Raw genomic sequence first — 13,820 nt, 5'->3', positions numbered from 1 at the left:
ACAGGACCGTTGTACAGTTAGCGTTTACATTCTGCCATCCCGTGTCCTTCACTAGATCTGCTCTGAGGAAAACCAAGCCTACGCCTCCATAAAACAGCAAAGTGAAAGTAATAAAAGTCACCACCGACCCTTTAACAAATCAAAGCGTGAGCTGATAAAAGGCCTACTTTACACATGTTTGCAACTAAAAAGAAACCATAAAATAAGAAAGCAGAATTAGACGTGGGGCTGGTCTCATGGCTCCCACTAGATCCCAACTTGCTGCTGTAAATGAGAGAATTAAACGTGTGGTGAAATGAGTCTGATAACGACGCGGATTTGAGTCTTTCTGCGTCGTTAAGCTGATGCTACACAAAAACTAATGATGCAATCAAGTTAATATTTTAGATCAGGGGTCTCCAACGTTTTTCAGGCCAAGGACAGACTGATATAGAGATTAAGTAGGGACCCGTAGGGACATTTGTGGCCTCGTGATTAGCAGCGATAGGGGCGGGGCCTACTCTGGACAGGAGGCTTAGATTGACAGGTCTAGTGTGGCTGTTGAGAGTCACTGAATGAGTGAAGTGATGACTGAAAGATAACGTCTTCTGCCTCCATTTAACCCTTTAATAAAATACGGTAGATTCATATTTAAAGAAATTTTAATTTCTAAGGGGAAATTAAAAAACATATAAAAATATCTAATCAACCAAAGACCCCCTGTGGACCCCCTAGAGGCCGTGGACCCCCTGTTGAAGACCTATTTTTTAGATAGTTTTGGTCATAACCAAGACTGATTTGAAAAAAATGCCCCAGAACCCCCAACATTACTTTTTGGAAAATAAATAATTTTTCTTTTTTTTTTCCAAAAAACAAACAAGCAAACAAACAACAACAGTGACTTTAAGTAATCAAACTGGCATTTAAAGGGTTAAAATCCTCAAAAATTATTACATTTTTGGTAGTTTAGTAAAGTGCTGAAGCAGTTTAAGAGATTTATGCAGGAAAAAATATTAATCACTTAAGTTTTTATAGCAGTTTTTTGACAAGGATGTTTATGTCCACTAAGGTTCCAAGAGAGTAAATTAAACGCATGCCTGAGGCTTAAGGAAATGGTGATAGGGGACGGTATTCGACTGCTAACTGGCTAAATAATTTAGAGCACGAGTAGAAGAAAATACTAATAAATAAAACACAAAACAACTGCAGTCAATATGTTGCAAGACAGAAGCGACAACCTAAGCAACCAACATGGCTTTTAATATTAATATCAATATTAATACAATATAATAGAATAGAAACAGCACAGTCCCTCAATCTAGGGATGAATTATTAGAGGAAATTATCACACATCCGTGTCGTGTACTGCATTAAATAAGAGTGCACAGTCTGTCCACCTTAATCAGATCAAATAATACTCGTTAATATTCAAATACAAACTGATGACAAAATGCTGCTACGCTACGTCTGGCAATTTTCTCCCAGCATCTACGGCTGGAACTTCATGATGAAGAGCAAAAAGAACCTGAACAGACAACAACGTGTCAACAGTGATGACACATTATGGTTTTTATCTCCAGCTGTCTGCAGCCAAGTGGCACATGATACTATTATGGTATCAGAAGGCTACTGAATTTATATTATACCCGAACACATCATGCAATTCTCTTATTTTCCAACAATATCATAGTACAGTATTGATTGAGAACTGTAGCCTATATAAGGACAGGACGACTGATGACTGCTACATAGCTAATGATGTCAGAATACAACGGTAGAGCAACCTTTTGGTTTTAGGTAGTAACTAATCTGGCTGGTGAATAACTTTAAGTTAATTTCAAGCCCTGTGTGTGTGTGTGTGTGTGTGTTACTGAACACACCTCATGGTCGTGATTTTTGAGGCCGATGCTGATGGAGCGGCTGGCTCTGGACAGGACGGCTGTCATGGCGTAGAGGTTGATCAGCACATCTGCTACTCTCTTCAGGACGAGCTGTTCATCCACTATGGTCTGTTGGTGGAATAAAAAAAAAAGATTAAAAAAAAAAAACACAGGGGCACTTCAAATTTCAATCATCTGCAATGCCAGCAATTATTAAAGCAACCCCTACTCGGGTTTCTGTAGTCTGACGGGAAAAGATTGGCGATTTGAATCATTTTCCTGCGAACGCGGAGCCAGAAGGCACTAACGCAGACTGCTCAAAGGGAAGCTTAGGAACCAGTCTGATTAATTACTTCCTGTGTTTGGAGACCACACAGACACCAGAATTATATCTGGGGCAATATTTAACCTCTATGCTGTGCATGTCTGTGGGAACAGGGCGATCTTCTCTCTTGGCAGGTTCAAATCTTTATGAGGATTAAGATGGAAACCGAGCTCTTGGTAACGGTCGCTCATAATAACAATGGGGCCTGAAACTCGTGGAAATAGAGCTGTTGAAAGTTTAGGAACACTTACAACTAGTTGATGCATCCGCTTCCTAAATTTCTAATTTAAGTCGACAAACACCACACAAATGTTCTTGAGGGTTTAGCTCTTACGTCCTGTAGACAGCCTGTGTAAATATTTAGACCAAGTCATTTATACTTCGCGAGAAACTCAAGTGGCAAATTCCGGGGAAGTCCTCAAAAGCCCCCCCACCCCACCCCACTGCAGCACAAATCACACGCGCTAAGAGGCACTTTAATCATTATTTACGGATGTCTATCAGTCGTTTTGACAAACGCATCCGTCGGATCACACCGTTCATTCAGCACCCACACACAGTGTGAAGTATTAGCATCTGGGAGCTCACGGAGATGTAAATGGACACCACAAAAAAGAGACACAAGAAGAAACAAAGCCAGAAAAAAAGTTCTGTGCGGTTGATGCGTTGAGAACACAGTATAAAGACGGAAGGGCAGCTAACGCAAGTAGAGCTCCCCCTGGTGTCTGGCTGTAGTATAGGTCATAAGCTCCGCCTCCTCTATGTTAGAGGATGGGACCTGGGACAAACTAAAACTCTTAAATAAATGTCAAATACATTTTCTTTTTCCAAGGATGTCATTTCAGGTAGTTAATATGATGTTGATGCACGTTCAAATTCATGTTTTTGTGTAGGTTTTGTGTATTTGACGCTATAGAAACAGGATGTGACGTAACGGCGACTACTAGTTGCCATGCCAACCACTCCGAAAGGCCATCCCACTTTAAGTAGATGTGTAGTGAGCGTATGATCCAACATTTCTTTTTTTTTTTAAACTGCTGGAGGTAAAGGAGCGCAGCAGTATCTCAGACTCTGGCTAAAAAGTCACAAGATGGTGTCGCCCGTCAGCGGCAACACGCCATCTCCATATTTATATACAGTCTATGGCTGAGAACAAGCCTTTAAAGATGCAGTATATGGTGAAAACTTACCTTAATGATGCAGATATATCTTAACAGATAATTCTTGCCAGTTGAAATTCAGTGTTATTTTATTATTTTCTTTGAATTTGACAAGTTTGACAAGATCAAGAACTTAGGAGGAATTTTAAACAGATTATACTCTTAACAGTGCACTGAGCGAATAACTCCCGTCACTTGTGAGTACCTGTGTTTATCATCTCTTTGTTATGAAGGTTTGCTGTGCTTTCTCTCCGGTCTGAGTGTAATGTTAAGACAATTGGGGGAAACCGTGGTCAAAAGTACAAAGACAGCAGAAGGAATGAAAACAGAACGAGGCTTTAATGCTTCTCTGAGGTGTCCTGGTGGCACGGTGGTCAGGGTGTGTACCGTCTAATTACAAACTTCCTGGTTCTGTCCTGACCAGATACATTAACTCCCCCTCTCTCTCTCACACACATGTTTCCCGTATGTGTCTACCCAACTATCCAGAGTGTGTGTCTGTGGGGTCAGCAGAGCTTTTTAAAGATGTGGATACGAGCTCGTCCACTGCAGCATGTTGTGTTTTTCAAGTATTTCATCAGCAGGTTCTGGCAAATTAGCTATTCCTGCTTTGTGAAATAGAATTAGGTTTTATTTTATAAATTAAAAATAGAAACAAAGTGCACAGAGCATCAAGTTTATGGCATTTGAGTGAATAATTGTGCATCATGAAAATAAATTATGGAATTAATTGTTTGTTTTCATTATTCTGAATTCATATGTGGTTATGTCACCAAATAATTTCTAGAAGATTGTAGCTAAGTAATGTAAGTAGATCATAAGTTAGATAGATAGATGATAAATTCAGTGCACTTTTTATTATTTTTTTATTCTAAGTTGCACATGAAGAGATGAACAACCTGATGTTACAAACATCAAATAAGTATTCAAATACTTTTTAACAAGTAACTAAATTAAGTCAAATAGAAAAATAAATTAATTAGATATTCATAATTTTATCTTTTAGAAAATTGAACAGTACTAACAGGCTGGGTAACATTTCATTTTCATTTTCAGTATTTTTTCAGACCAAGGAATTTATAAAATCATATTCCACACTTGTCCATACTTTACATACTTGTGTAGGTTTCCTGGAGGACACAGTTCTTATATGATCTGCTTTTCTGATCGGCTGCTGTAGAGGTCGCCAATCAAATTATTTAGGAGGGAAATCAGCCGATAACGAGTGGAGCACTCTTAGTGATGAGACACTAATAATAATTTTGTGTTTCCTCTTAAGAAAAATGCTAAAACTTAACAACTTACAATTTCCGCCTCACATACACATCAGTGTGTTCATTCAACTTTGAGTGTGTGTTCACTTCGCACTTTGAACTTAAATGTTCAAGGTCTTGGCACACGCTCGAGTCCGAGCGCTGGGAGCCCTCTGAGGACGCTTCTTGTGTACTGGATCAAAACACAGTGTAATGACACAGGAAGTGAGGATTTGGAACGCTGACCCGTTTCCAAAACGTTTACGGCTGCTTTGGGAAAGCTATGATTACAAAAGCACAGTCTGAGAAGAAATGGAGAGAAACACTCTGGAGCAGATGTGTAACAGGCCGACACCACCTATCACCACAGAACGACTCGTACGTTCAGCCTTTGAAGACAAATGGGAATTTTTGTTCGTACGAATTGGAAACGTCTGAGAAGGAAAGTCCCACAGCTGCTTTTGGAGAATCAATCAGTTGTTACCTTTCCGTATCTGTAGAGCAGGCTCTCCACCGTCGCCCCGAACAAGTTGACGTTCTGCTCAAACTTCTTTGCACTGTCCTGCAAACAGAAAACATCTGAGAGTCTAGAAAACAAACCAGAGCGTCCGGAAAATGTTTGTCTCCAAGTGTTTTAGTTCTTACTTCCAAGCTTGGATGCACAACGCCGTCTTTTCCAGTCAGGCCCAGATCCACTGAACCTCCGAACGAGGTCCACAGCTTCTGGCCGACCATCCCCAGAGCAAGGCCTATGTTCCCTTTCTTCATCTCTCTGCAGGCAAACAAGAAAGACAGAGGGAACTCAGACAGACTATTTACACAAAGTCGGCCTAGTGTCACCTGAAGAACATTCTCAACAGGACCTTTTAAAGCTTAACCGTACATTTATCACATGTAGACTCGTTTACTGTAACAGTGTCTTCACGGATCTAATTAAAGAAATAATTCAGAACTCTGCTGCATTAATCCTCATTAAGACCAACAAAGTAGATCAGTCCAGTTCTGAGGTCGTTACTTTGGCTCCATGTTTGCCAGAGCCAGAGATTAAGCAGTTTCATCTATACATGAAACATATTCAGGGTTTAAAGTAAAAAAAAAACATTTATTATCATTTAATATTAGTTATTATTATTATTTTATCTGTAGTTAAATTTACTCGCCATCTTTCCAACAACAGTGACTTCAATGAAGAAACGGCTGCTCAGTGATGCCTTCATGAAAACTCAGAAATTCCAGACTAGCGACACCATAGCGTTCACACTACAGGTTAACTTGGAGGAGAAAATAACATAATAATAAGTTTGGTAAATCTTTACCGTTTGCTGAACATTACTATATTTGCAGCGACTATTTTTAATTTTGTAAGCAGTAATTTTTTATTTGAACAACTCAGAGTTCACTTTTTTCCGAAGTCGTCTTGAATGCAGCATCGGCTGCAGCTGGATCTCAACCAAGTTTTCCGAGACCCACCTCCACCCTACTTCTGACTGGCTAGTGATGTTAGTTTGGAGGGAAAGCTGCTGACAATATCCTGCGTTAATATTAATTTTCTAAATGTTGATCATTTTTTAAAAAAAATTGCGATCAAACACCACACGCTGGAGAACCAGTACTGATGGTGAACTCAGATCAGACGAGTTTTGGCGTAACCCCTGTGACCCCAGGTTGGGAACCAATGGATAGATTTTAAAAGTACTGCATCAGTGACCTGATGCTCCACATATCTGGAACAAACTCCCAGGAATCTGAAGATCAGCTGAAACTCTCAGTGTATTTAAATCAAGACCGTTCTCAGCTGCTTTTGACTAAATCAGTTCATCAATAAGTTTAACTCAAGTGCTGCACCGTAAATTTTATGTTAGATTTTATTAACTTCTGGTTTTAATCATACATTTTAATGAATTGTTTTAATTTTAAATTTGGTCTTTAAATATTTTTTGTTTGACACATTGTTTTAATCTGACACATTATTACCTCATGACTTACCTTACACACAAGTACATGAATAATGTGGCTGTGAGTTTATAAAACTATTCAAAAGGCTGCGTTAAGAACTCAGAAAAACTAAAAGTTACCCCAGTCAATATTTGTTCCACCTAAAGTCCAAACTTCCCACTTTTCCAGTGACATAAACACACCACATTTGTAGAAATACTCATGAATAGGATTGACTATTTTTCTATTCATTTAATGTTCACTGCACATTTCCCACTGTGGCATAAATTAAAGGATCATCTAACTGTCGTTATTTATAGATGTATCGTCTTACTTTATTTTCCCAGTGAGGACTTTGCCAGCGTACTGCATCCCAGTGAGGGCCACGTACATCCTCAGGATTTCATTGGTTCCCTGTAAATGGACGACAGAATTAAGTTATACCATAAAAAACACAGGTGTGTGTGTGTGTGTGTGTGTGTGGGTGGAGGTGTGTGCTGCAAAAAAACAGGGTACCATGCTCTTTCCATAAAGCACCAGAGGGCCTTGCACATGGAAAATCACATTAAAGAGAATTTCCTTTACACAGTATACACAGAAAAACACAAAGAAATGACTGTTGAACAAGTCCTGTCATGGTATGAACTATACACAGCTATAAATGAAACTGAATTTAACTTTACAAACTTTATCCGTTTGTGCCACCTGGTGTTCAGATAGACAATATTACTATTTGAACAAATCAAGTACAGTTCAATATACTTAGAAATACATGATAAGAATCAGTCTAATGTAAAAAACTACGGCCATGATCATGAATGAATACCTCAAAGATGGGCAGGATGCGACAGTCCCTGACGTAGCGCTCGAAGGGGTAGTTCTTCGTATAACCCAGACCCCCGAGGACCTGAAGAGCCTCGCTGACACAAATCCAGCCTCCCTCCGAGCTGAACACCTGAAGAGATGACGAAGAAATCAAACTTTATTCATACAGCACTTTTCATACAACAAAAAAATACAGCCCAAAGTGCTTCACACAAATAAAAACATTAGGACAGGAAACAAAATCAAGAAGCCCATATATACACATACAGACACATACATGTGCACACACACTACACATACACAGACACACACATGTACACACTGACACCCATTATTAGTGCTGGGCTGTATTATTGTGTATTGTTTTTCAGTATTTTCATCTTTTTGTATGATATCATTTGTTAATATACCTGCCTACCGGTGTGTTTGATCACCAGGGTTCAGAACGCTGCACCGCAAGACACTGTTTCAGACTGGACCATTTTCAATGTAGCGCTTCTAAACACACATGGTGCGACTGTGTTACTGTGAAGGTGTGGTGAAGATGGAAAGGTCCAAAAAATGAAGCAGGAGAACGAGAAGACATGAGCCGAAAAAAGGCGCCATATCGGTTGTTTTTTTAGGGTGATCAGATGTAACCGATTTCTGGGGACAGTCCCCATTTTGGATGACCTGTCCCCTGACTAAAGCTGTCCCTGAGAATGTCCCCAATTTTAGCTTTTTATGAATGAGAAAAAAAAAATGTTGCACGCAGACTATAGTTATTACGGTAGCTGATCGCACTGCTATTGATGTTGCAGACACAGCAGTTTAAATATGTTTAAATGTGAATAAATATGTCAAAATAAATGAATCCGTAATTGTCCCTGTGTCTTCATTTCATCTTGACAACATTAAATTCATTTTTTTGTAAATGTCCCTGGACTTCCACATCAGCAGTCAGCGCTAACACGGGGCCACGCAAACCAGTTTTACTACTAGTGTGGGATTATTCTACAATATTTAGTCATCATCACAGTAAAATAGTCCATCCTTAGTCAATCTACTGCATTAATTCCTCTCTCAACCAGTAGCAAATGTTGAACAAATGAACATGTGATTATACATGAAAAGAAAAATACCATGATGTACATTTCTCTTTATCCAGTAAAAAAAGGTGATAAAAGTAAAAACAGTTGGATAAAGGTATTAAAATAACCAATAACATATAAATAAGATTAAAATGAGACGACTGCCAACCTTGACCATGGCTGCCTCCAGAGAGCAGTCCGGTAGCCCGGGTCGGTCCATCATCCCTGCGGTCAGGTACGCCATGCTCTCCATCACAAAGGAATTAACGGCCATCAGCGCAAACTTCTCCTGTGGTGACAAAATAAAAAAAAAAAAACTTCTGACCACCAGACCGAAAATTGCACCAGACTCCAACAATAAGAGCAAACTTAACCGTACCTGGATCATACCAAATTCAGTCAGGCTTTTGTTAAACTGCTTCCTGGCTGCAGCGTACTCAGCGGCCAGTTCTAGAAGAAGAGGAAGAAGAAGAAGAAGAGGAAGAATAAGAAGAAGAGGAGGAAGAATAAGAAGAAGAAGAAGAGGAAGAATAAGAAGAAGAGGAGGAAGAGGAAGAATAAGAAGAAGAGGAGGAGGAAGAAGAAGAAGAAGAAGAAGAAGAGGAGGAGGAAGAAGAAGAAGAAGAAGAATAAGAAGAAGAAGGAGGAGGAGAGAAGAAGAGGAAGAGAAGAAAAGAAGAGAGAGAGAAGAGGAAGAATAAGAAGAAGAGGAGGAAGAGGAGAAGAAGAAGAAGAAGAAGAAGAAGAAGAAGAAGAGGAGGAAGAAGAAGAAGAAGAAGAAGAAGAAGAAGAAGAAGAAGAGGAGGAGAAGGAGGAGGAAGAAGAAGAAGAAGAAGAAGAAGAAGAAGAAGAAGAAGAAGAAGAAGAGGAGGAGAAGGAGGAGGAAGAAGAAGAAGAAGTAGAAGCAGAAGAAGAAGAAGAAGAAGAAGACGACTTAGACTCAGACTGACTTTAACGATGCACAAGGAAAATGATTCTAGTGAGATTTTTACCTATGAGTTTTTTAATCATTCCAGCGGATGAACTGCCCATACTGAACCTCCCTGAGTTCAGGATGTTCATGGCAATCTGTCCCAACACAGAAGTTTACAAGTTTACCTCACAGAGACAGAGACAGAGACAATCATTTACAAAACTTGAAAAGAAGTTTAAAATAAAACTTACCTTGAATCCACCGCCTACTTCTCCTATAACATTCTCCAACGGCACTGGGACGTTATCAAATGACACCTCACAAGCTAAATAAATAAATAAATAAATGAATAAATAAAAGGTTTAATCTCAAATGTCATTAAAAAAAAAGTGTTTACGAAGCTCTTACTGTTTGAACCCCTGATGCCCAGTTTGTCTTCAGGTTTGCCGCTGGTGATTCCCCCAAACGCCCTCTCCACAATAAAGGCAGAAATCTTGTCCTTCTTCACACCGTCCACCTCCACCTCAGTCCTGGCGAACACCGTCATGATGTCTGCGAAGCCTCCGTTTGAAATCCAAATCTGACGAAACGAATCGAAAGACGAAGGACATTCAGTCAAAAATAGAATATGAAAGAGAAGAAATCAGGAAATATTCAGGGCACGTTTATTCAGAGGGAGGGAAGATAAGAGTTTAACGGGATAGTTTTATTTTAAGAATGTAAACGTGAGAACAACATGGACAAGATTTTTGGTTTAAACTGTCTGAGTGATGAACTGAAACAATGTCCAAACAAAGAGCAGTTTAAGAAAAAGTATAAAAACATGTTGTTGTTTTTTTTAACAGTACAAGGATGAGATAAGTTAAAGATTATGACGGTTGACATGTTGTGATCATTATTATTATGTGGAAGTGGGTTAATTATTGATGACTTGTGTAACCTAAAGGGGTGGGACTAGATAAGTTTCATCTTCCTGCCTCTTCCCTTTCGAACATGCAAAGGACAAACTTATTTGGTTCTTTTTGATTTGTAGTCTTTATTTTTTCATATGTTTAATTACTTGTTCATGTTCAAAATGTAAGAAAATAAATAATCTGAGGCTAAATGAGTCATTTTAAGACGTAGGTTTGAAGCCTGCTTGATTGTTCTCACCTTGGAGCCATTGATCAGGTAATGTTTCCCGTCTTCAGACAGGGTGGCACGCGTCTGAATGGAGGCGGCATCACTTCCACTGAAATAATCAAAGACGAGTATAAGTGAAGGGAATCCAACCGTGTTCTGTGTGGACGCCACTGACAAACATGACTTTTAACGTGGCCTGGTCATCGTACAGTCACGACCTTTGAGCAGTGACTCCAACACTTACTTTCACCTGGACAGTTTGTAAACAATGTGATGTTTTTTGAGGGGCGGGGCTTAACTGGAGGCAAAACATCTCAAACAATACAGACGGTTAGCTTATTTCAGGAGACTGTTATGGCAAGAACGGACGCTAAATAGCTAAATTAAACCCGTGAATAATAACCATGTAGCCTGACATAAGTCATTAGAAGCTCTGACTCTGTTGAGGCTTTTAAGAAGCACCTTAAGACCCATATTTATTGTTAAATATTGAGTGTTAAAAGCTTTTTTTCTTGATTCATTGACGTTGATCTGTATATACACACACACACACACACACACACACACACACACACATATATGTGTATATGTACTTCTTAGGTCCTACTAATCCCAAATACCTAAAAATCTTAATCAAACTGGGGCAGATTCCAAACAAAAGCTTGGATCTCAGGAGGTTAACTTGTTGAATGATGAAACAAAAAACTATCCTGGGAAGATTTAAGACACTGTTGTGACAGTGTGTAAGAGTGATACTACACTCCGCGGCGTCCTGATGTAGAAATGTCCATTAATTAAGTTTAGCCGGAACATCTGGTGGTGGGTTATGAGGTGAACATGACTGTCCAACATAAACACAGCTGCAGACTTTACCGTCACCACACAGTGAATGAGACAATGCAAATAAATAACAGGACGGGGTTCGTGTGTCTTTACCTTCCAGGCTCCGTCAGACAGAAAGCAGCGACGTGTTCTCCTGAAGCCAGTTTGGGCAGATACTTCTGCTTCTGGGCTTCGTTCCCTGCGATCAGAATCCCCTGAAACCCCACACTGCCGTTAGGAAATCACCTCAAACTACTGACATTTCCGGAAGAAGCAGCATTTTCTTTTCTACCTTCAGCCCGATGGCTTGATGTGCAGCCAGGGTTACAGCAATAGAGGCGTCTAATGAGGTGATCTCAGCCAGTCGCGCGTACATGGTGTTGGACAATCCGAGACCACCTGGACATAATGACACAATGCCTTCAATTCAAAATGTACTAGACTAGAGGACTTTTTCTGTGTTGCATGGATGTCGCCGTGATAAGAACATAGCTCATGTTGGTTGTCTGAAAATGTAAGCAATTTCTTTAAAGCTGAACTTCAAGACAATGACATGACACAGGAGACTGTAACTACATCAAATATACTGTACAAGCCTATATATAGTTTATATATGCAAGATGTCAAAATTAATGTGTTAATAACATGTAAATTCCTTTTAACTTCTCCTCTTTACACATGATTAACACACACACATTCTGTTATTATGACCTTGGCCCAACTCTAGTTTGGACAACAAGGAAGAAAACAGCATAGACTGTATAAATATGGACGCGAAACAGCTCCTCTAAAGTGAAGCCGAAGCAAGTAGAGCTCCCCCTGGTGACTAGATGCAGTATAGGTCATAAGCTCCACCCCCTCCATGTTGCTAAAACTGTAAAATACACCCAGAATTATTAATTATTATTTCAGGTAGTTTTTATAATACTGAGTCAAATTCAGGTGGTAATTTTTGGATATATTTTGTTGTACTTAGTTATTTGACGCTATAGAAACAGGATGTGACATACAGGCAACCACTGGTTGCCATGCCAACTGTTCCGTAAAAAAGGACCCGTGGGGCAGTGAGAGTTGCAAAAAAAATTTAAAACAAGTACAGTGTATAATTCAACATGTCCTTGTGACTAATGGAGGCAGATCAGTGTAGTAGTACTAATTAGATAATGAATGTAGTATTAATTAAATGGAAACGCGAGTCAGTCTGGAGGAAGTTTGGATTGGTCATCAACAACGCAACGTCTCGTTGCTCTCGGGTCGTACTGATCAGGCTCTGGCTCCGGCTCCAAAATTGACCGTATCTCCATACACATATTAAAGTCGTCAAATGTTTGCACTAAAGTCCCTACGGTGTCTGTAATGACAGTACAGGCCGACTATTTCTTTCCCCCCCCCAATATGGCCTGGTCTAGTTCAGTATGTTAATATTAATGTGGTTATTGTAGCTCAAAGGGTGATAACATTCATCATTTGCTCAAACAAATGTTTGTAAGGACAGATATTGGCTCAGTTTGCTCTCAGCAAAAGACAATGATGTCAAAATATCTTTATTATTAATATATTTATTTGTAGGATAAGCTGTAGTAGAAGATGAGATGAGATATATTTATTTGTTTCACTACAGTGTCCTTATGTATTGCAGTCCCTAAATAGGCCTTCCAGGACACCGTATGAATTCGACGTGCATGACACACAAATGCAGTATTAAAGAATACAATAATCCAGGATGCAGACATCTCACCATACTCCTCAGGAACCATGATTCCAAACAGACCGAGCTCCTTCAACCCCTTCAGAGTCTCTGGGGGGATTCTGGCTTCCTGGTCAATCTTTGCTGAGTCAACTGAAAGAATAATGTGTATATATATACTGCACCGTGTCATTTTCAATGTACTGAATTACTCAGAGGCAACAGATTCCTAAATTTATACTCTCACCTTCCTCATTGAAGAATTTTTCCACCGGTGCAACCAGCTGCTTGAGCTCCTCCAGCTCTTCATTTCCAATTTCTGGATAAGGGAAGACTTCAGCCTGGAATGCATAGAAGAATCAGAATCAGAAGGAGACAGGTGAAAGGTGAAATGAGAAAGGAGATACGCGTCTTCTCCGCGTTATAAAACAAAACAAACACGGGTTAGCATAGGTGGTGCATAGTTTAATTCACATTCATATTATATATATAATTTACATTTATAAGAAAGAGAAAACATTTCCATTAGTTTACTCCACACCCAAAACTTAAACGACGTTAAATTTGCGTTACCTTGTTCACCTGACCCAGGAATAAATCCTTAGCGTACGCGAGGTTTCTTGAATGTGTTTTAATTGACCTCCGCTGCTGAAGCTGTAGCGCTTCTTTCCCGACATGCCTCACACGACAGTCAAGCAGACGCTTTCCAATTCGAAAAGTTCTAGATAAGTCGGTAAATCTATTTACATTCATGGTTCCTTGATTATGAAAATCTCTATTTCGCGTACCCCAGCCGTGTATTACCGCTGGATAAACACACAACCTTTCACCCGTTTCTGTCGCATGCTG

The 13,820-nt window shown here is 39.6% G+C and overlaps 1 protein-coding gene across 1 annotated transcript in view; it reads right to left on the bottom strand.

The window, feature by feature from the left end:
- The window catches only part of acad9 (acyl-CoA dehydrogenase family, member 9), a 15,208-nt gene extending 1,388 nt beyond the window's left edge, over positions 1-13,820 (bottom strand). Inside the window, exons 1-16 of the mRNA XM_047582728.1 lie at positions 13,545-13,820; positions 13,219-13,312; positions 13,023-13,124; positions 11,577-11,683; positions 11,399-11,499; positions 10,493-10,571; positions 9,749-9,920; positions 9,592-9,665; positions 9,420-9,495; positions 8,807-8,877; positions 8,597-8,716; positions 7,359-7,487; positions 6,867-6,946; positions 5,243-5,369; positions 5,082-5,159; positions 1,860-1,988 (exon numbers count right to left, since the gene is read on the bottom strand). Coding sequence (XP_047438684.1) covers positions 1,860-1,988; positions 5,082-5,159; positions 5,243-5,369; positions 6,867-6,946; positions 7,359-7,487; positions 8,597-8,716; positions 8,807-8,877; positions 9,420-9,495; positions 9,592-9,665; positions 9,749-9,920; positions 10,493-10,571; positions 11,399-11,499; positions 11,577-11,683; positions 13,023-13,124; positions 13,219-13,312; positions 13,545-13,724 — 1,719 coding nt within the window. The 5' untranslated portion in view covers positions 13,725-13,820. The remainder of the gene's footprint in view (positions 1-1,859; positions 1,989-5,081; positions 5,160-5,242; positions 5,370-6,866; positions 6,947-7,358; positions 7,488-8,596; positions 8,717-8,806; positions 8,878-9,419; positions 9,496-9,591; positions 9,666-9,748; positions 9,921-10,492; positions 10,572-11,398; positions 11,500-11,576; positions 11,684-13,022; positions 13,125-13,218; positions 13,313-13,544) is intronic.

This window comes from Mugil cephalus, chromosome 4 (assembly GCF_022458985.1).
Source record: "Mugil cephalus isolate CIBA_MC_2020 chromosome 4, CIBA_Mcephalus_1.1, whole genome shotgun sequence".
Taxonomy (NCBI): Eukaryota; Metazoa; Chordata; class Actinopteri; order Mugiliformes; family Mugilidae; genus Mugil; species Mugil cephalus.
Note: the sequence above shows the minus strand (reverse complement) of the source record. Positions and strands in the feature narration are given on the sequence as shown.